Genomic DNA, 22,140 nt, shown 5'->3' with positions numbered 1-22,140 from the left:
TAATTCTTTTTTTAGAGATGGGGTCTTGTTATGTTCCCAAGCTGTCTCGAACTCTTGGGCTCAAGTGATCCTCTTGCCTCGACCTCCCAAAGTGCTGGGATTACAAGTGTGAACTACCATGCCCAGCAAGTCTGATAATAGTTTTAATGTCATATGGGGTCTGGGTGCAATGGCTATCTCCTATAATCCCAGCACTTTGGGAAGCCAAGGTGGGCGAAAGGTCAGGAGTTCAAGACCAGCCTAACCAACACTTGAGGTTAGGAGTTCAAGACCAGCCTGACCAACACAGTGAAACCCTGTCTCTACTAAAAATACACAAAGTAGCTAGGTGTGGTGGCATGCACCTGTAGTTCCAGCTACTCAGGAGGCCAAGGAGAGAGGATACTTTCAAACTGGGAGGCAGCAGTTGCAGTGATCTGGGATCACACCATTGCACTCCAGTCTGGGTGATAGAGTGAGACTTCCTCTCAATTAAAAAAAAGAATCTATCTATCTATCTAGATATCTATCTATAGATTTATGTCTATAGATATCTAAATATATCTATATATCATATAGGCTACAGACAATAAAAGTTTATAGAGATCATTCTCTGTTTTTAATACTTGACTCGACATTTATTGTTAACATTTACTGTTAAAATTTTTCAAATAAACATTTCAACAAATAAAAATCAATTCACTTTTATTTGAAGAATTTTTGCATAGTTTTCATAAACATTTCAAAACTAATTTCTAATTTAAATAAATCAACATTTCTTAACTATTTACTGAGTAAAGACTTAGGTGTTCAAGAGTCTTACTACCTAGTTGTATTAGACTTGACCACATGAAAGAAAAAGTCAAGGTGGCTCACGCCTGTGATCCCAGCACTTTGAAAGGCCAAGGTGGGTGGATCACAAGATCAGGAGATTGAGACCATCGTGGCTAACATGATGAATTCCCGTCTCTACTAAAAAGAAAAAATACAAAAAATTAATCGGGTGTGGTGGTGCACACCTGTAGTCCCAGCTACTTGGGAGGCTGAGGCAGGAGTATCCCTTGAACCCAGGAGGTGGAGATTACAGTGAGCCCAGATCACGCCACTGCACTCCAGCCTGGGTGAAAGTGTGAGACTTTGTCTCAAAAAAAAAAAAAAAAAAGGAAAGAAAAAGTCACAGAAGCCCAGGCTTGGAAGAGATCTGAAGGTTCAAGTCCAATCACCCTTGTGTTTGAGTATCCTTTTCCTCAGTAAGGCCAAGTGCTATCCAGGCTGCTTAAACAGCTCTGGTGGGCCGGGAGTGGTGGCTCACACCTGTAATCCCAGCACTTTAGGAGGCTGAGGTGGGCAGATCACGAGGTCAGGAGATCGAGACCATCCTGGCTAACATGGTGAAACCCTGTCTCTATATATAAAAAAAAAATTAGCTGGGCATGATGGTGGGAGCCTGTAGTCCCAGCTACTTGGGAAGCTGAGGCAGAAGAATCACTTGAACCCAGGAGGCGGAGGTTGCAGTAAGCCGAGATCGTGCCATTGCACTCCAGCCTGGGTGACAGAGAGAAACTCCATCTCAAAAAAGAAATAAAATAAACAGCTCTGATGATAGACAGCCTGCAATTTCCCAAGCATAATGTCCATCTTTAGATTGTCTTTGACTTCAGTATTCCTCTTTGGTCTGGGTGCGGTGGCTCACACTAATAATCCCAGCACTTTGGGAGGTGGGAGGATCACCTGAGCCCAAGAGTTAGAGACCAGCCTGACCAACATAGTGAGACCCTGTCTCAAGAAAAAAAAAATTTCTCTTCATGGTGAAATTTCACTCTTCAGTCCTAGTTCTATGACAATGAAGCCAGCTTCCATGATGGCTCCTCCAAATCCCCGCCTCCTGGTAGTCACACCCCTGTGGAGTTTCCTCCCACATTGACAAGAGTTGCTCTGAGTGACCGATAATGTGGCAAAAGTGATGGCATGCCACTTCTGAGATGGAGTTAGGAGATACCGAAGCTTCTGTTTGTGTACTCTTCTGCTCATTTGCTGGGGCACACTCACACTCCTCACTGGCCGTGGAAGACGCCAGCTGTCATACTGCAAGGACACTCAGGCAGCCTATGGAGAGGCCCACGTGGTGAGGAGTGGCGGCCTTCTGCCAACAGCCAGCTGGGAACTGAGGCCTGCTGACAGTCACGTGCATGTGCTTGGAAGGGGATTCAGTTCCTGTCAAGCCTTGTGATGACTATAGCCTCATCACACAGCTTGGCTGCAGCCTTCCTCCTGAAATCCTGAGCCAGATCTACCCTCTCAGATACTCAATCTTCAGAAAATGTGAGAAAATAAATGCTTGTTGTTTTAAAACTGTAAAATTTTGGGGCAATTTGTTATGCAGCAATAGATAACTAATGCAACCCCTTGAAGCCATTTATGTATTTATTTTTGAGACAGGGTCTTGCTCTGTCATCCAGGCTGGACTGAAGTGGTGTGATCCGTAGCTCACTGCCACTTCAAATTCCTGAGTTCAAGGGATCCTCCTACCTAAGCTGTGACTACAGGTGCAGACCACCATGCCAGGTAAATGTTTTGTGGAGACAGTCTCGCTATGTGCTTAGGCTGGTCTTAAACTCTCAGCCTCAAATGATCCCCCTGTCTCAGCCTCCTAAAATGTTGGGATCACAGGTGTGAGCCATCGCACCTAGGACCATTCACTTATATAAGCTAATATTTCTGAACATTTATAATATTCCAAGTGCTGATAAAAGTGCTTGACATGAATTAAATTATTTTCAGCATGGGCGACATAGCAAGACCTTATCTGTATCAAAAAAAAAAAAAAAAAATTAGCCAGATGTAGTGATGTGTACCTGTAGTCCCAGCTACTCAGGAGGCTGAGGTGGGAGAATTGCTTGAGCCCAGAGGTCAAGGCTGTAGTGAGTTGTGATCATATCATTGTACTCCAGCCTGGGTGACAGAAAGAGACTTTGTCTGTAAAAAATAAAATGTAAAAGAATTAAACGATTCCCAAAAACCCTATGACATTTGTGTTATTATTATTTCAGTTTCACAGACAAGAAAACTGAGAAGACAGAGAGGTTAAATCTCTTTCCTAAAGTCACAGAACTGGTTAAGTGATATACCGAGACTTGAACCTGAAAAGTCTCTTCTCAGAGCTGTCTCAGGAGGTTGCCATCAGGCTGCCAGCCAGAGCTGCAGGCGTCTCAAGTCTTGGCTGAGGTTGAGAATTGGTTCCCAGGATGATGCCCAAAGTTGTCAGCAGGCCTCAGTTCTTTGCTCCCTGTCAGCTGGCGGCTTCCATTCCTCACCATGGGAACTTATTTTATCAATGAGTTTAAAAATGAGATCATGCTGTGTAGGCTTTTTTTTTTCACCTTGCAACATATTGTAACTATTTTGCCATGTAACTAAACATATTTCTAGCCGTCGTTTTTGAAGGCTTTGGATGCAAATTGCCAACTTGAAAAGGCAGAAATCCTTTAGGCAAATCAGCTAAAATATAGTGAAATACTCTCTCACTTTATCTTTTTAAATTTATGCACTAAAATAAGAAAACTTCATTTCCTGTTGTGGCTAGAGACTTCTTTGAGTCACTACTATAACAAAGTGAAATTTGTGTTTTTACTGGACAGTAGAGTTTTTTCTATCGCTTATTACTATATACTAATATTTATCTTCATTTTTGTAGTGACAAGACAAATAAAACTTACAAAAGTTGAAATTCTACAAAAGCTAAATATTCTTTCTTTGGTGCTAAATATAAAGATATGCAAGTTAGCATGAATTATTCATTAGCGTAGTAACAAAAATATTCTCAGTAATTCAAAATTTATTACTGACTTGTCAGAGTTATTATAGTCCTATTTTTGTAAGGTGTTGTGATAGTGTGAAATAGTTTGGCTGGGTAGCAGGAAATTGCCCACCATGTCTGAGTTTTACACAAAGACATCCTACTTAGAGGCTCATTGTTATTTGTTTATGGGAAGAAAACCGTGAGAGTAGCTTTGCATTGATGGTTTCACACGTCATGGTGTATGTGAAATCGTCTTAAGAGAGCTCCATGCCAGTTGTCATTACAAACACAGATCCTACACCTTGGGGAAAAGGAAGCTGATAAGATGCATACCTTCAAGCTGATGTTTACAGCAAGAGAACACTTCAGAGAAAATTAATCCCAGTAGGGGGTATCTAAAGAGAACTGAAACTCAAAAAGCAACAGCAATGAAGCTATTTCAAGCAGAACTAATTTCTAAATGAAGCAAATTCTTCATTTTACTGGTTAAAAATGAAGGTTCTCTCTTTTTAGCTGTAAGAATAAGAAGGGTATAGTGTTGCAGGGCTTCCCGGTATATCACTCCTTAGGGTATTATACTCTTTACGTTACTTGTTTTATACTCTTTATGCTAATGGAGTATAATAAAAACTGATGACAGAAGGTCATGATTGTATTCTATTCCATATTTTCCACCAATATTGTTCATGAAAGAAAGAAGTGAGTTTTCCCTAAATGTTAGTCTAAATCAGCAATGATTTTTTGATTTGGCATAGTTTCTTAAATCCCTGCAGTGGAATACTCTTTGGGAGTTGAATTATACTTTGTGAAGAATATCTCTCATAAACCAAGCCACTTAATTAAATCAATGTACCAAATATAAGTCAGAGAGTTATTCTAGGAAGTTTCGATAGTTTCAGAATCTCGATTACCCAGGACAGGCTCTGAGATTTAACTCTTTGTGCCCTCCTAATTCTTCTTTTTAACAACTGGGCTTAGGGTAGAATCTGGTACCAAGTGATGGGATCTATATACTACACATTGTTATGAATGTTACAGCTAACTAGTAAGAATTTTGACTTTGGGGAAATAAATGGCAGTTTTTTTTTTGTTTAGAAGGAAGTCCAGTCTAATTACTCTTGATAATAAACACCACATCACAGAACCATTTCCATTTATTCAGTTGCTTTACGTGTCACAGGTAGCCACTTATAAGCACTAAACACATTGATATAAAAATAAAGCTTTATTTAAAGCTGGCCTTAAGTCTAGAGCTATTTTAACATTTCATTACTTTACTTTAATTAAGTTAAAATATGTAATTTAAATAACTATAAAAAGTTAATTAATGGGTGAATAGCAAATGGTGAATAGCAAATGGTCCCAAACAATGCTTGAGAGGTTTCCATATAATCAAGCAATTATACACAATAAAGAGATACACATGCAGGAGAGTCTATGTATTTGGACATTTTTCTACATGTTACTTTATGAATTATTCTTTCTGAGATTAGTCATATTCAAATGATATACTTACGACCATTTTAATATTTCAAAGCTTAGTGAAAGTCCTTGAAAGTAATAAAAGTTTCAAATGCACAGGTACTTATATTTTGTCTCCAGGCAAAGTATTCACATCAACAATACTTCTAGTTAATAGTTGGGGCTTTCAAAAAGAGAACTCATCAGTGGTTCCATTGTTTTCATTTTTAAAGGGCTTTAAAATCAGTGACTGTGTTTTCCAATTTTCAAGGAGCACTGTTCAGGCTTGCAGGGAGTGGGGGAAGCGGGAGGGCTTGTGACAAAGCATTCTCTGCTGTGCGGCCAGCTGCAACCAAGACAGAAGTTTCTGCAGCCTATTAAGAAGGCCCTCACCGCTGGGAGAAGGTGGACAGGCAGAGACTGCCTGCCTTGTGGAAGCATGTGACGCCTTCACTGCTGCCCACGTGCTTCACTGTTTCCTATTTGCTGGGTGACCCTTATGCAAACAATCCTTACAACAAGCTCTCAGAGGAACAAATTGTGGTTTTCTTTTTAGTAGTACCTTAACATCTGACTTCAGTTTGTTCCTTTCTTTCTCTCTTCCATTCTGTTTATACTATAGGTTGGTGCAAAAGTAATTGCAGCTTTTATCTTCACTTTTTTTTTTTTTATTGTTGAGATGGAGTCTCGCTCTGTCACCCAGACTGGAGTCTAGTGGTGCAGTCTCGGCTCACAGCAAGCTCCGCCTCCCAGGTTCAAGGAATTCTCCTGCCTCAGCCTCCAAAGTAGCTGGGAGTACAGGCACCATGCTCAGCTAATGTTTCTACTTTTAGTAGAGACGGAGTGTTGGCCAGGGTGGTCTGGAACTCCAGACCTCAGGCGATCCACCTGCCTTGGCCTCCCAAAGTGCTGGGATTACAGGCATGAGACACTGTGCCTGGCTTTGCCTTTACTTTCAATAGCAAAACTACAATTACTTTTGCACCAACCTAATATGTAGTCTATTCTGCAAATTAGTTCAAAAGCTCAAGACATAGGAGTTGTTTATCTGCTTAAAATAAATCTTTCTTTGTTTCCTAGTAGTTGGAGAATTCTGAGGGATCTTTCGGAAGAAATTTCCTTTATTTGGTAGTTATGCTCTCTTTGCAGGATGAACTCATTTTCCCTCAGCTATATGCAAGCCATATTTTAAATTTTCCCTCAAAATATAACTCTGGGAAAATTCATGACTAATTTATTCATCCCAGACACTCCCTGTTAAACCAAACTACAAATTAAATGAAATTAGAAAGGAAATCACACAAATTGAAATAGCACTGGACTGGAAATTGGGAAACAGCCTCCAGTTCTGGTTGTACAACTTTTGAGGCATGTGATCTTGACTTGCTTGATCTTGAGTGGATTTCATTTCCCACACATCATTTATATGTATGTGTGTGTGTGTGTGTGAATGAATATAATTGACACATATCAATGAAATATCATCAATATACTGATATAATCAATATATATTTATCAAACTATAAATATTCATAAATATAATACTGTGAGAATGTGTATAATATATACATACGCATTCACATACATGTATAATACAAATAATACAAGAATGAAATATATAGAAAATGTAAAGTTGTATATACTATATGTTTACACACACACACACATAGACATCTATTTTAACAGGTTTTCTCTGGTATTTGCTTAGGGTGTCCATCTGGCTTCTAGACATCTATTGTGGGCCTGAGTTTTTCTGTCTTGGATGGATTACCCAGAGGATGAAGGTCATGAGTGCCAGACACAGGCCTTTGTCAACTGATGCAATAGAAGGCAGTGATGTTATACTTTCAATATTATAAGCTCTTAGAAATATATATATACACACACATTTAATGTTCATGTCATGCGAATTTAAGCTCAGCCAAAAGTTCTTTAAAGGGACGATATCCTTTATAGAATCGTATAATTTTACATGTTCACTTCCTCAGATTAGAGACGCAGAAAGTGAAGCCCAGAGAACTAGGCGCAGGCTCTGCCTGCTGGTTGACTTTGCTTTCATCACGTCAGATGACACACACAGACGGCGGCCAGCGATGGTCCAGGCGTCTCGGCGGTCAGCGGGTGTCCCGGGGGGCTGTCCTCCTGACCACGACCCCCCAGTGGGGTTTCTTTCCGAGGGTCCCGCCCCTCGCGAGATAAAGCGCGGAGGAACAGGGCTGGCTGCTTCCCGAGTCCCCGGGTCCCGTGAGCGCCCGGCGTGTTGCGGGTATGGGGTGCGGCGCCAGCAGGAAGGTGGTCCCGTGGCCGCCCGCGCTGGCCAGGGCCAAGCACGAGGGTCCAAGCCAAGGCGGCGTCGGAGGCGCGGGGCCCGGGCCCACGGCGGCGGCCCAGGCGGCGCAGAGGATGCAGGTGGCTCGCTTCCGAGCCAAGTTCGACCCCCCGCGTCCTTGCCAGGTAAAGCGCCACGTGAGAAACTGGCCTGGGGCTGGGTTGACAAAGATAACCCCCTGGCCAAGACCGCCTCAAGGTTTCCTTCAGCTTGACTCCGTTTTGGACAGGGTTCTTTTGGATGATAGGCTACTGATCTCCCCCTTTCTCTGTCCCTTTGATTGTAAAACTTCTACAACCCAAATGTGTCTTTTTCAAGCACCTAGGAGCCATCCCTTTGAAATGTAGTCATCAAGAGAATTAGGGCCATTGTCTTTCAGTCTCTGCGGGAGGGTAGGAACCTAAAACTTCCCTAAAGGCCAGATAACAGACACAGACCGCATTGACCACCTCTCCCTAACCTTCTCCCTTTTTTTCCACTAGCTCACCCCAGCGCTAAAACACTTTCTCGCCTTTTGTTCCAAGCGTCCATTCTTTCCCCTGTTGCAGAAGCCTTGACCCCTATTGCAGTAGTCTGGGATAAGCCTTCCGCACTGTGTTCCATAAGTGCCCAAAACAATTTCTCTTTGACGTCTGAGCAGGGAGTGTAGAGGATGGGAAAAAGAGAGCAGGAGCAGCAGCAAAAACGGGAAGGAATTCTTATCTTCAGAGGTGGTGGGTGGGGACATGAGAGGACTGCCTGCCAACCTCCAGCATCAGTGGCAGAAAACGACTTTGCCACCAATATTTTGGGGCTGGGTCTCGCTGGGGCTGGGTCTCGCTAGACCTGGTGTGTGAAGGATCTTCTATTAAATTCTAAAAATTGAGATTACAGTCAGTGGACTAGAGACGGGCCTTTGAACCAGCTAGACTTGAGGTCCAGTCCCATCTCTTCTATCATGTACCATTTAGAACACAGCTTTTCTCCTTCCTTAGTTTCTGCCTCTATAAAATGGGAGTATCTTATCAGACTGTTGTGAGCATAATTAAATTAATACATGCAAATTATGTACCATGCATGGCACCAGTCCTTATGCAGATATCAGTGCAATGCTGATTATTGCCTTCATGAAGTACAAGTAAGCCTTCTTCGCTGACTCTATGTAAAAGATTGTAAGTTGGTTGGCCTGAGAAATAATTTCCTCAGAGTACACCATGTTGGACATATTGGCCAAGTCAATCACAGAATCCCCTTCTCCTCTGTGTGTTTGAGGAGACACAATAATGGGTGGCTCAGAGGGCTTCCCAGGACACTTCTGGTCCTAGAATTGCATACTGACTTCATCACAGTGCTCTGTCCAGAATCTATGCAGAATCATTTATTTCCTGGCCTCCTTGAGAACTTTTAGTACAATGACGCCTGGAGGATTAGCCAGTAGCTGCTAAGCTTAGAGAAGAACGAGGCCAGCTAATATGACTGAACCGAATCTGAGTAGGTACAGGGTCCTGTCAAGATTGAATTGGTTAAATGGCATTTCCGGTTATCTCTAATCAGAGAGATGATGCTAGTCTGGTCTAGTCTTTATTCACCCTCCTAATTCCCAGTCCCAGGGTAGACCCAGCCCCATAGACTGTAAAGCGATCACAGAAGCGGAGGATCTCAACATTACAAGGGCTTCAGAGACTTTAACTCAAGGCTCATCTTTAATCAATGAGTAGTTGCATCCCCAAAGGTTAAGTGACTTGTCCAAGTTAATGGTAGAATTGGGACTAGAATACAGCCGTCTTTCTTCTCCGTTGTGATTTCATCTATACCTTTTGCAGAGAAGAGATGATAGGATTTAAATATGAGTATATTTACTTTCTTTTTGGGAGTTTATTACAATTGCTTCTCTCAAACAGATTGTGATACTATTATTTCTCTGTTTCAAATCTTTAATCTATGTTCAAAAATTCCCAGTTTGTATAATAGCAGTTGAGGTTAAAGTAATATTTCCAATTTACGTAGTCTCTGGGATGATACGGAATTGCCCCACCTACTAAATTGACTTTGAGGCTACTCTTGTAAGGGAGTGGAGGGGTAAAAGTGAAGGAAATGGAAAGATCTTATAAATGCGTTCTTCCCTGCTTGATGCGATCCTTACTTAATGTTTTCAAAATATATATGATGATTCAGGAATAATATGTATCCAGTGAATGATTCTTTTGTTCAATGTTTATTGTTACTCCTTTGTAATAGGCACTTTACAAGGTATGACCACTCAAATCATAAAGATGGTCACCATTCATGGCTACTGGGGACTCACGAGCAAGGCTGCAGCTATAAGAATTTGTTATGGGACAAACTAAATAACAATCTAAGGCATTTATTTACACCACTCTAAATCTTGGCTTAAAGTGTACTGTTTCCTCCAATGCCAAATTACTAGTATTTTTTTTTTCAAATATTGGAAATATGAAACCCCCTTAACAGTATTGAATAAAGCTTCTTTTATTTGAACAAAAGAGTGTAATTCTCAGAAATGGTAGTTTGTTTGATATAATTAATTCTGTGAACAAATGAGTTTGATGGCAGCTTTGAGGGCATGGTGATAAATTAGCATTTGCAAGTGCTTTCATCCACAATAGAGTTAATATAAAACTTGGTTGGTCTGCAGAGCAATAGAATTTGAAATGCCTGTGATTATCTTCAAAATCACACTGGGAATGCATGTGAATAAAAAAGCAGAGTTGGAAAGGGAAAAGGGGAAAGAATCTATTTAAGATTACTAAATTGCTATCTGTTTTGATAACGTAATTGGCCAGAAAATTAAATGCTCTGTGGAGAACAAAGCTGTTTTCTGTAATCTGGTACAGCCAAATGTCATTTTTATTCAATACACACAGGAATATAAGGAACAAACAAGAAGACCAAAAAAAAAAAAAAAAGTTACAGGAAAAATAAGCTCAACAAAAGAAGTAAGACTATTTAAAGCATTAGGTTGGTATTTGCATTTGAATCTTTGGTATTGAATATGTGATATAAAAACTTGCCTTCTCCCTGGAATGTACCCCTCTGAGTACATTGCATTCTCTGTCATCCTTAGCCAGGAGACGTTTTATTAAAATGAAGTCTGGGCGCAGTGACTCATGCCTGTAATCCCAGCATTTTGGGAGGCCCAGAAGGGCGGATCACTTGAGGTCAGGAGTTGGAGACCAGCCTGGCCAACATGTGAAATCCTGTCTTTACTAAAACAAACAAAAATACAAAAATTAGTTGGGCCTGGTGCAGTACACCTGTCATCCCAGCTACCCAGGAGGCTGAGGCAAGAGAATCACTTGAACCCGGGAGGCAGAGGAGCCAAGATCAAGACACTACTCCAGCCTGGGTGACAGAGCAAGAGTCCATTTAAAAAAAAAAAAAAAAGGAAAAAGCACTAAATTACGGCACAGGTAAGGAGACCTGTGTTCTAATCCTGACTCTACAATGTAAACAGCCAATTGACTAATGTGTTCTTCAAATTTCCTCATAGGTAAAACAAGAAGTTGGGTTAAATACCCAACTTTAATATTCTTCCCAGCTATAAAATCATGATTTTAAGTCTAGCATTTTCTCAATATGTCTTAAATATGAAGTAGAGGGTTAAATTTGATAGGATTCATTTTTAATTTTTGTTTTTAATTTTTGAGACAGAGGTCTCACTCTGTCACCCAGGCTGGAGTACAGTGGCCTCATCACAGCTCACTGCAACCTCAAATTTCCTGAGCTCAAGGGATCCTCCTGCCTCAGGCCCCCAAGTAGCTGGGGCTACAACTGTGCACCATATTTGGCTAATTTTTAAATATTTTGTAGAGAAGGGGTCTCACTTTGTTGCCCAGGCTTGTCTCAAACTCCTAGGCTCAAACAATCTTCCGACTTCAGCCTCTCAAAGTGCTAGGATTACAGGATGAGCCATCGCGTCTGGTCAGATTCTTAAATTTTAGTAGATGTTTACACAGATAATTAAAGCTTAAGATTCCTAGCATTTGAAATCTGAGCTAATTTCCTGCACTTTTTTTTTTTTAACTTTTATTTTACATTCAAGGGTACCTGTGCAGGATGTGCATGTTTGTTACACAGGCAAACTTGTGTTCTTGCCTTTTTGTGGGATAATTGATTTACAAATTATTGATATATATTCCACATTGAAATTCTTTTACTGCCTAAAAATTGCAAGTGCAGGAGAGAGGATGGAGGGAGACTGTGAGAAGCTGCTGGCTGCAAGGTAGTCCTAACACTAGCCCCATCAGACCTCTGAAACCTGCTCTTATAATAGCACAGCTGCATTTACTTCTTCCTTATTAACAGCTACTGTGTACAAGATGAGCCTGGGACTGAGCTCACAATCGAGCAACCCAAAGAAACATACTGTTTATTCCCCGTCTCCTGATATGGGATCCTCTGTCTTTTGAGAAATTATAAATAGGAATAAGCTTCTACTTTATTCTCCCCAACTTGATTTGTTTGTTGTTGACAAAGGCTAGAGGAAGGAAAGAAATTGGTAGAGGAGGTGTCTTAAAATTCTTGAAACATTTTTTTGTGAAATGCATTTGAATGGGGCTGGATTTGAATCCCATCCATTCCAACCACAATCTGTGTGGCTGCAAGAACTCACTTAACTTCTTTTAAGTATTAATTTCTTTATTTGAAAAGGGGGGATGTTATTATATTACCCAGCAGGGTTTTAGTAGGGATAAGATTTTTAAAAATTGTTGGCATATAATAACTGTAGAATAAATGGTAGTTATTATATTAAGATTGTCTTTCTACTAACAAATTACCTTTATATCATTTTCTTCCATTTCAAAACAGGATTTGGGACACCTTTCAAAAATAATAAACACAAGTAATAATAAGCAAAGAAATCCAGTGGGAGGAATAGGAAGATAGAAAAGACGATATGAAGCATGGGCTTAAATAATTTTGAGAATCATCACTTCTGGTGATAACATGTTTGGTTTTTCTTCCCAACAGATATGACATCAAAGCTCTCATTGGGACAGGAAGTTTCAGCAGGGTTGTCAGGGTAGAGCAGAAGACCACCAAGAAACCTTTTGCACTAAAAGTGATGGAAACCAGAGATAGACAAGGTAGAGAAGCATGTGTGTCTGAGCTGAGTGTGCTGCGGCGGGTTAGCCATCGTTACATTGTCCAGCTCATAGAGATCTTTGAGGCTGAGGATCGAGTTTACATGGTGATGGAGCTGGCTACTGGAGGGGAGCTTTTTGATCGACTCATTGCTCAGGGATCCTTTACAGAGTGGGATGCTGTCAGGATCCTCCGGATGGTTGCTGATGGGATTAGGTATTTGCATGCGCTGCGAATAACTCACAGGAACCTAAAGCCTGAAAATCTCTTATACTATCATCCAGGTGCAGAGTCAAAAATATTAATTACAGATTTTGGTTTGGCACACTCTGGGAACAAAAGTGGTGACTGGACGATGAAGACATTCTGTGGGACCCCAGAGTATATAGCTCCTGAGGTTTTGCTAAGGAAGCCTTATACCAGTGCAGTGGACATGTGGGCTCTTGGTGTGATCACATATGTTTTACTTAGCGGATTCCTGCCTTTTGATGATGAAAGCCAGACAAGGCTTTACAGGAAGATTCTGAAAGGCAAATATAATTATACAGGAGAGGTAAGAGAGCCTTATTTTGTTCCTATCATGTTGCCTTACAGTGGGGTTTCTCTACCTTGCCACGTTTGACATTTAAGACTGGATGATTCCTTATTGGGGTTTGGGGTTGTCCTGTGTGCTGTAGAATGTTTAGCAGCATCCCTGGCCTCTACCCTAAACACCAGTAATGCACCTCCCCCAGTTGTGGCACCCACAAATGTCTCCAGACATTGTAAAATGTTCCCTGTGGGGCAGAATCGCTCCTGACTGAGAGCCGTTGGTCTCAAGATAGCAAGAGCCTCGATTACTAGCTGCCTGTGGTTAGCACGTAACATTGACAATCAAGTAGATAAATGAGTTTGTCTGCAGTTTTTTTCTTCAATCTGTGCGAAGCCTGAGCTGGCTAACTAGACTAATGTGTTCACAGAAGCTCAGCATGATGTTTGGGTGTTTGGCGAGAGATTTTTCTGCCGTAAATCTTGGTGATCCAAGCCCTTTTTGTCATGAAGTGTTTTCTCAGCGAAATGTTTAACCTCACAGCTTGTGTAAAATGTTTATCCCCTGATTAAACTTGAAACTCCCAGTGTTCATGAATGTGTTAACTTTTTGTTGTTTTGGGTAGGGAAGGAAAGTTGCCAATGCTTGTGCGTGGGAAGCCTGACAAAATAGGAAATTCGTTTCACGTAGAGCAAATGAGCAAATTTATTTGACTCTTAATTTCTCATAAAGAAAAATATTGGTATTTGCTTATACCTACTTAAAATATAACATGTATATCCACAGCAACATCTTTAAGCAAAATTAAAGTTAAATGACAAATTTAAATATGTATTCTACAGTCTGACAGACCTTTAGTACCTTATTGTACGTGTATATGTTTTTACAAACTCATACAAATTGATAAATAAGAATTAAAACTCACACAGGGAAATAGAAAAGGATGGGAAAAATTCACAGACAATGCAGTACCACTGATTATTAAAAGTATGAAAAATATCCACCCTTACTAATGACCAAGGAAATGCAAATGAACGCAAAAATGCCTTTCAAATTCATAAAGATAAAAAAAACAACTAAATTCTACTCAACGCTGTGAAGGGTACTGAGAGGTTAGTCCTCTCACTCAGTACTAGTAAAGTATAAATTGTCACAGGTTTCTTGGAAAGTAGTTTGAAAATATGAATCTAGAACTGTATTAGTTCGTTTTCACATTGACATAAAGAAATATCCAAGACTGGGTAATTTATATTAAAAAAAGATTTAATTGTCTCACAGTTCTGCATGGCTGGAGAGGGAGGCCTCAGGAAATTTACAATCATGATGGGAAGGCCAAGGGGAATCAAGCTTGGACCTCCTTACATGGCAACAGTAGAGACAGGAGAGAGAAGGGGAAAGAGCCCTTTATAAAACCATCAGGTTTCATGAGAACTCACTCACTATCATGAAAACAACACAGGGGGAACTGCCCCCATGATCCAATCACCCCCACTTAGTCCCCCCCAGACACATGGGAACTGTGGGGATTACAATTTGAGATGAGATTTGGGTGGGGACACGCAGCCAAACCGTATCAAGAACTTTAAGAAATTTCTGGATTTTGATCCAATAATTCAATTCGTAAGACTCTAAGAAAGTAATCCCAGATGCAGCAAAGGTTTCAGTGTAAGAGTGCTAATCTGAGCTACATTTACAAACGTAAAAAATTGAAAGAGTCCTGAGAGAATGTTTGAATAAATTACAGATCATCTATCATATGATAGAGTATGATAGTCCCCAATTTATGCACATTTAAAAATTGTAATGATAATGGAAAATTTTCACAATATACTGCCAAGTGGAATAAAAGCAGAATATAAACTGTGTATACACTACGATCACATTCGTGTGGGAAATGTTTGCACGGGAAAAGGCTAGAAGGAAATACAATAGAATGTTCACAGGGCTTGTCTCCTGGTATGGTGATTTGGATCATTTTGGCTTTCTTTACAGCTTGAATATCTTTGTATTTCTGTTTTTGCTTTGTTTACAAAGGATATGTATTTCTATTTCGGTTATCTACCACTGCATAACAAACCATCCCCAAACCTAGGGGCTTAAAACAGTCATCACTTTTTTATGACTCATGAATCTGTAGTTGATGAGACGGCTTGTGACTCTTCTGTGCCACATGATGTTGGGTGGAGTCATCTGGGGGCTTGACTGGGATGGAGCATCCACGAGGGCCACACTCAAACATCTGGCATCTTGGTGGGGATGGCTGTAATCTGGGTTCAACTAGATCACTGGGATGCCTAGGCCTTTCTCTCTTATTCTTTCTATGCAGCTCTGGCTCTCTTTTCCTCCACGGGTTTGTTCATGTGCTTTCTCCAGCAGGGCAGCCAGATTTCTCACATGGCAGCTGAGGGAAGGGGATATTCCAATAGGGAGCTATGGAAGTTGCCAGTCCTCTTCAAGGCTAAACTTGGAAACAGCAGAGCTCCACATCTGCCCCATTCTGTTGGTTACTGAGTCCTACGCCAGCCATGATTCATACTGGGGAGAACTACACAGAGTGTGATATTGGGGGTGTGATCCATTGGGGACATATTTGGACTAGATATCATAATTATTTTTTAATGTGAAAGAATAATAAACAATATAAAATATTTTCTGTTAAAAAGTCCTTTTGTTAGGTTTAATTCAGAGAGTTCCTAGGGTCAGTTTCCCCAGAAGCAACCCTGAGAAGAGGAGTCATATGCAAGTGATTTATTATGGATAGACTCCTGGGGAGACAGGTAAGGAAGTGAGGGGAGCAGGACAAGGAAGGTGAAGAGGCCAAGGCCACAGAGGGTAGGACTTATTCAGCAGGGGAGATGTTAATACTTCTCAGTATTTTCCAGAGGTCGATGAGCAGGGTTTTCACACCACACTTAGCTGCTGGTCACTGGGGTTGGTAATGGTGGTAAATTCTCAGGCCCTCTGAGATCAAGGCAAAGTGACTCCATGAGCCCCAGGGCAGTCTGCTGAAAAAGAGCAAGGGGCTGGGTTTTAGAAGCAAAGTACTTCAAAAGAGGGGTGTGTGCATGCATTCAGGAAGGAGGGGCCGGGTCTAGATGGAGCACTAACAGCATCTCCGTGGTTAGAATTGCAAGGCACCCTATGTTTCTTGAGGAAATGTGTGTCTGTAGCCCCAGACTACTGACAACATACACCACGGAGGAGTGTGGCTGCTTGTAATAAGGTACTGGGTTTATATTATCTGGATTTCTTTCCTCATGTCTGTCAGATGTCCAGCATATTAACATTTCTTTTGATATCACCAAGTGTCTTAGTCAGTGCAGGCTGCCACAATAAAGTACCTCAGGCTAGGGGGCTTAATTATGTCCTTAGAGGCCTCATCTCCAAATATAGCCACACTGGGGTTAGGGCTTTAACAGAGAATTTTGAGAATAAAGTATTCAGTCCATAATACCAAGGAATCATATAGTGGTAGACTCAGAAAAGTATATCATCATGTTTTCATTTGTCATCATATTATTACATATTTAACACCTATTGTCAAGCCTAGTAATTGCTAATTGTACCAATTTTACTTAAAACCAGGTGACTTGTAGGGGTGAAGGGAATTTTCCTTCCCTTCTTCTGAATATAATTTGACTCTATAAAGCAAACTGACAATAGGCAGAGTAACAGGAGAAAATGTATATGAATTTATTTCTGTGCACAGGAAACACACAAAAGATGGGACTTAAAGAAGGGCCAAATGATGGAAGTTTTTATACTGTACAGAAAGGAACAAAGACTTGGAGTTCGGAGACAGGTTATGGGAGGGAGAGAGGAGAAAAGGCATGGTGAGCAAAGGTTGTCTTGTTATGCAGATGAAGTCTCTCAGGTAGCAGCTCTCAAAAAGAACAGATGGAATCTGGTGGTAACAGTTTCCCTGTTAGAACTTCGATAGTGTCAGATATTTCCTAAGAGTTAAACTTTCCTAGTTCAGGATAAGGCTGATAAGTGGTCTCAGAGAAATCCTGTTTGCATCCACTGTTTACTTCACTGATGTACATTTCCTCTACAAGAGTTCAAGCCAGCCTGGGCAACAAAACATGACCCATTAAAAAAATATTTTTTAGAAAAAATTAGGTGGGCATGGTGGCATGTGCCTATAGTCCTAGACACTTGAGAGGCTGAGGCAGGGGGATCCTTTGAGCCCAGGAATTTGAGGCTGCAGTGAGCTGTGACCACAGCTCTGCACTCTAGTCTGCTGGGTAAAAGAGTGAGATCTCTCTAAAAAACAACAACAGCAAACAAACAAACAAAAAATTCCACGATCTGGAGCAAGACTGCCTGGATTCCACTACCAGCTCTGCTATTTACTAACTGTGTAAATTTGGACATTCAAAAAATTTTTCTGTATCTGTTTCTGCATTTGTGAAGTAGTAATCATGGAGGTATTTACCTAACGGGGTTGTTGCAAAGATCAAATAAGGGAATAGATTTCAGTGCTGAGACTATTTTCATATTCTAGTATATACAGAGTCAGTGCTATATATATGTTCATTATTTTTGTTATTGTTACTATTAACGTGAGAGACTGGGACTGAAAGTTTGAATCTTACATAAATAAGTTATTAATTTTATGTTTTTTTTCCTGTAGTACAAACTTCATTTATCAAGTGCAACTTTTAAATCATTGAAAGCAAATAATGAGAAAAGTTTGGTGTTAGAATGTTAATATTAATGATAAATTACAAGAATTCTCATCAATGAGTTGTGAGTCATATAGTCTTATCTAATTATATTCCACTGATTTATAGTAATCTTCTTTTGGGGAGCAATAAATTGATTTAAGAAAAGGAGCCTTACAACCATATTAGCCAGCTAACAAGGACAGACACTGGTATTAAACACATTGTTTTCTTTTTTGAGAGACAAAGTTTTGCTCTGTCACCCAGCAGGCTGGAGTGCAGTGGTGTGATCATAGCTCGCCGCAGCCCCAAACTTCCTGGGCTCAAGCGATCTTCTCAACTCTGCTTTCTGAGTAGCTGAAACTACAGGTATGCACCAAGCCAGCTTATTTTTTAAATGTTTTGTAGCAACAGGGTCTTGTTATGTTGCTCTGGCTGGTCTTGAACTCTTGGCCTCAAGTGATCCTTCTGCCTTGGCCTCCTGGGTTGCTGGGATTACAGATGTGAACTATAGTGCCTGGCCTAAAACCATATATATTATATATTTTAAATCTCATATGGATATTGATAGAAAATGGTCCCTATCTAATTAGGTTCACGTATCTTTCCCTTACTGTTAGGGAAAACTCATGCGGATAACCATAACACAATGGACAGATTTCTGAGGTTTTCTCATTCATTGGACAAAGAGTTTGCAAGAGAATTTCTGTATTTGTGTTTGTCTTTTTCTTCTGTGAAAGTTTTTTTTTTCTTTTCCTCTCTCAAAAGTGGATGTTTAGGTCCTCTATATATCAATGACACAGTATTCAAATTGCTTATTTGAAAAAGTTTTTTGGATTTGATAGGCATTAATCTATGTAATTAAGAATAGGGTTCTTTGTGTTTGTGTATATTTTTATTTTATTTATTTTATTCTAACTTAACTATTTTTATTCTCAGCCTTGGCCAAGCATTTCCCACTTAGCAAAGGACTTTATAGACAAACTACTGATTTTGGAGGCTGGTCATCGCATGTCAGCTGGCCAGGCCCTGGACCATCCCTGGGTGATCACCATGGCTGCAGGGCCTTCCATGAAGAATCTCCAGAGGGCCATTTCCCGAAACCTCCTGCGGAGGGCCTCTCCTCACTCTCAGAGTCCTGGATCTGCACAGTCTTCTAACTCATGTTATTCTCACAAATCCAGGCATATGTGGAGCAAGAGAAACTTAAGGATAGCAGAATCGCCACTGTCTGCACTTCTGTAAGCAGATGATCTCTAAAATCATTGTAGCCTACTTTAGAGCCACTTCATCATGATTAGGGAACCCTCAAGCTCCAAGGACATGGGACTCCGTGGTATTGTTGGATAATGTTGACCTTGACTTTTAACATTTTTTTGGTCTATAATTTTTCCTTATACTTATATTCATTTTCTCAAAATATACTACTGCAAACTATAAATAGTTTAGTCACTACTAGCTATGTTTAGACAACTGGAAACAATACATAGATAAGAAAATCTCTAAAGTATTTAATGGATTAAATATAATATGATACTATAGGAATAAGGGATATGTATGTGAAGGCATGGCAAATCAGAGACATAGCAGGAATCGTTAGATTTGGGGAATATATGTATTTATCCTGAAATTACTGATTTTTATTTCAGACTCAGTGTACGGTGTTAACTAGGTGACTCTCAAGGTAGTTATAAATGTCCGTTAATTTCATATTAGTCTGCAAATATTTATGAAAAATTATTAGATATGGGGCCTATAAAGAACTCTAAGATATAATTTCAATCTATTAGAAACTTTTATTTGGTCTAATTGGGGCACTATTCACTGGAAAAATAGGGATTTTTAAGAATCATAAAATAGTGATTTTTTTCTAGTGTTAGCATTTATTAACCACCAGTGTTTACAAAAAAAAAAATGATCATCTTGCTTTTTATCACTACTGTCAACACTTTTCAGTATGCACTGGTTTCCTCTATAATTATTTAATCAAATATCTTGATGACTTTAAACACTCACCATGAAATAATTACAGGTAATGCAACGAAGAGGTAAGTTTCCAAACTTAGTTGTCTAGGCAAGGCATATATGGCCTGATCTCTTATACAGTAAATTTTTGTAAAATGATATAAAGACTGAAATACTATTAATTATATCTGTGAGTCACTCATAGGAGTGGGTAAATATAGCAAATAAATGATTAACTAGTTGATGTTGCTTATTTTATTAACTAAAATAATAAAATGTTAGAATGACATTTACTACAACTTTAAAATTAGTTCTATTTTTTTCTTTTTATTTTTCTCTTTTAGGCTATATAGATGGAACAGCTATATATCTGATATATAGATATGAATATGTAGTTAGTGACACAACTATTTTCTTTTTAAGTTGTAATGCTGTATCACATGATATATGACAGGCCTGGGTTATTTCCTCTAATATAGACAGTCACAAATTCATGAGAAAAATAATAGAAAAATGGGCAAACAATTTGCTATGTGGTTTATAAACATAGATGGCTAATAAATACATGAAGAAAATGCTTAGTTTCATTTGTAATTTACAAAATGAAAATTAAAATGACAAAGAAAATGAAAATCTAAAAAGCAAAGAATTTTTTGTACCTATCAGATCAAAACAATTTAAAACTTGGATACTATATATGGTGAAAGGTTACAGGCAGATACTCTCATGCCCTGCAGAGAGAGAGGAGTGAAATTTGGTGCCACCTCAGGGCATTGGGGGACAGTTTGGTAGTAATATCTACTCACATTAAAAATGCATTGACCTTTGACCTAATTGTATCATTTATAGAAATCCGTCATACACATATTCTTGCCAAAGCGTGTATAAAACATTGTGCATAAGTGTATAAAACATCTTTATTATATTAACAGGAGTTTAAATAAATGCCTATCAGTAGGAGAATGCCTTAAAGCATGTTACATTTAAGCGAAGGCCTACTATGTAGCCATTAAAAATAATGTTGCAAGTTTTTTTTTTTTTTTTTTTTTTTTTTTTGAGACGGAGTTTCGCTCTTGTTACCCAGGCTGGAGTGCAATGGCGCGATCTCGGCTCACCGCAACCTCCGCCTCCTGGGTTCAGGTAAGTCTCCTGCCTCAGCCTCCTGAGTAGCTGGGATTATAGGCACGCACCACCGTGCCCAGCTAATTTTTTGTATTTTTAGTAGAGACGGGGTTTCACCATGTTGACCAGGATGGTCTCGGTCTCTTGACCTTGTGATCCACCCGCCTCGGCCTCTCAAAGTGCTGGGATTACAGGCGTGAGCTACCGCGCCCGGCCAATCTTTAAGTTTTGTTATACAACATGTTATTGTGTTAGATTAAAAAGCAAGAAGCACAGAAGTATTATAGTATGATCTTCTTTGTATGAAAAAATATGTTCAGAAGCTTGAAAGATTGCTAAGAATTTGATAAAAGAGATAGTGATTATTTCTGGGAAAAAATAAGTCTGGGGTGGGAGGGAAAGGTTTACTTTTCATTTTACACCTATTTCTACCTTAACATTAAAAAAAATTGATATATTTCAGCTGAGTGCAATGGCTTACACCTGTAATCCCAGCAGTTTGGAAAGCTGAGGTGGGCGGATCACTTGAGGCCAGGAGTTCGAGACCAGCCTGGCCAACATGGCAAGACCCCGTCTCTACTTAAAATACAAAAATTAGCTGGGCTTGGTGGTGCACACCTGTAATCCCAGCTACTCAGGAGGCTCACTTGATCCTGGGAGGTGGAGGTTGCAGTGAGCAGAGATCTCACCACTGCACTCCAGCCTGGGTTGCAGAGTGAGACCCTGTCTCAAACAAACAAACAAAATTGATGTATTTCTTTTAAGTCTATAGTAAAAAGAAAATGCAACTAAAAATGCAAGTGGCAAAAGGGAAACAACCTAAAAGGGAGAAGCTTGAATAAGCAGCCTCCTAGGAACTGGAGATTGACTAACCAGATGTGAAAACTGGGTCTTTTTAATTGAGTTTTTCACATATTTGCCACTTGAAGTTTTTAGAATACAAAAAAGCAGTCAAAATTTGTAATGCTAATACTTCCAGATTTCTTGTGATTAGAAAATCGCTTTCACATGCTGCCATGGTCATTTTATCCTAACATTTATTGAAAAGTTACTCCGTGCCAAGTACCATGCTAAGACCTTAACATATATTATTTCATTTGCTCCTCACAGCAAACCTGTGGGGTAGGTAGGTATTATTCTTATTTTGGTTTATATCTGAGGAAACTGAGGCTCAGAGATGTGAAGTAATTTATCCTAGGTCATC

At 39.8% G+C, this 22,140-nt stretch overlaps 1 protein-coding gene across 1 annotated transcript; it reads left to right on the top strand.

Annotated features, from left to right (window-relative positions):
* The first annotated feature begins 7,507 nt into the window (after positions 1-7,507).
* PSKH2 (protein serine kinase H2) lies at positions 7,508-20,759 on the top strand. Its single transcript, XM_012471026.2, is given in 4 exon segments — positions 7,508-7,675; positions 7,677-7,693; positions 12,540-13,206; positions 18,789-20,759. Coding segments are annotated over 4 exon segments (1,158 nt in total). The 3' UTR covers positions 19,095-20,759.
* Positions 20,760-22,140: the final 1,381 nt, after the last annotated feature.

Source organism: Aotus nancymaae, unplaced genomic scaffold (assembly GCF_030222135.1).
Source record: "Aotus nancymaae isolate 86718 unplaced genomic scaffold, 86718_ANA_hifiasm-v0.15.2.pri h1tg000036l, whole genome shotgun sequence".
NCBI classification, from domain to species: Eukaryota; Metazoa; Chordata; class Mammalia; order Primates; family Aotidae; genus Aotus; species Aotus nancymaae.
The sequence above is the reverse complement of the archived record's forward strand: the minus strand, read 5'-3'. Positions and strand labels throughout refer to the sequence as shown.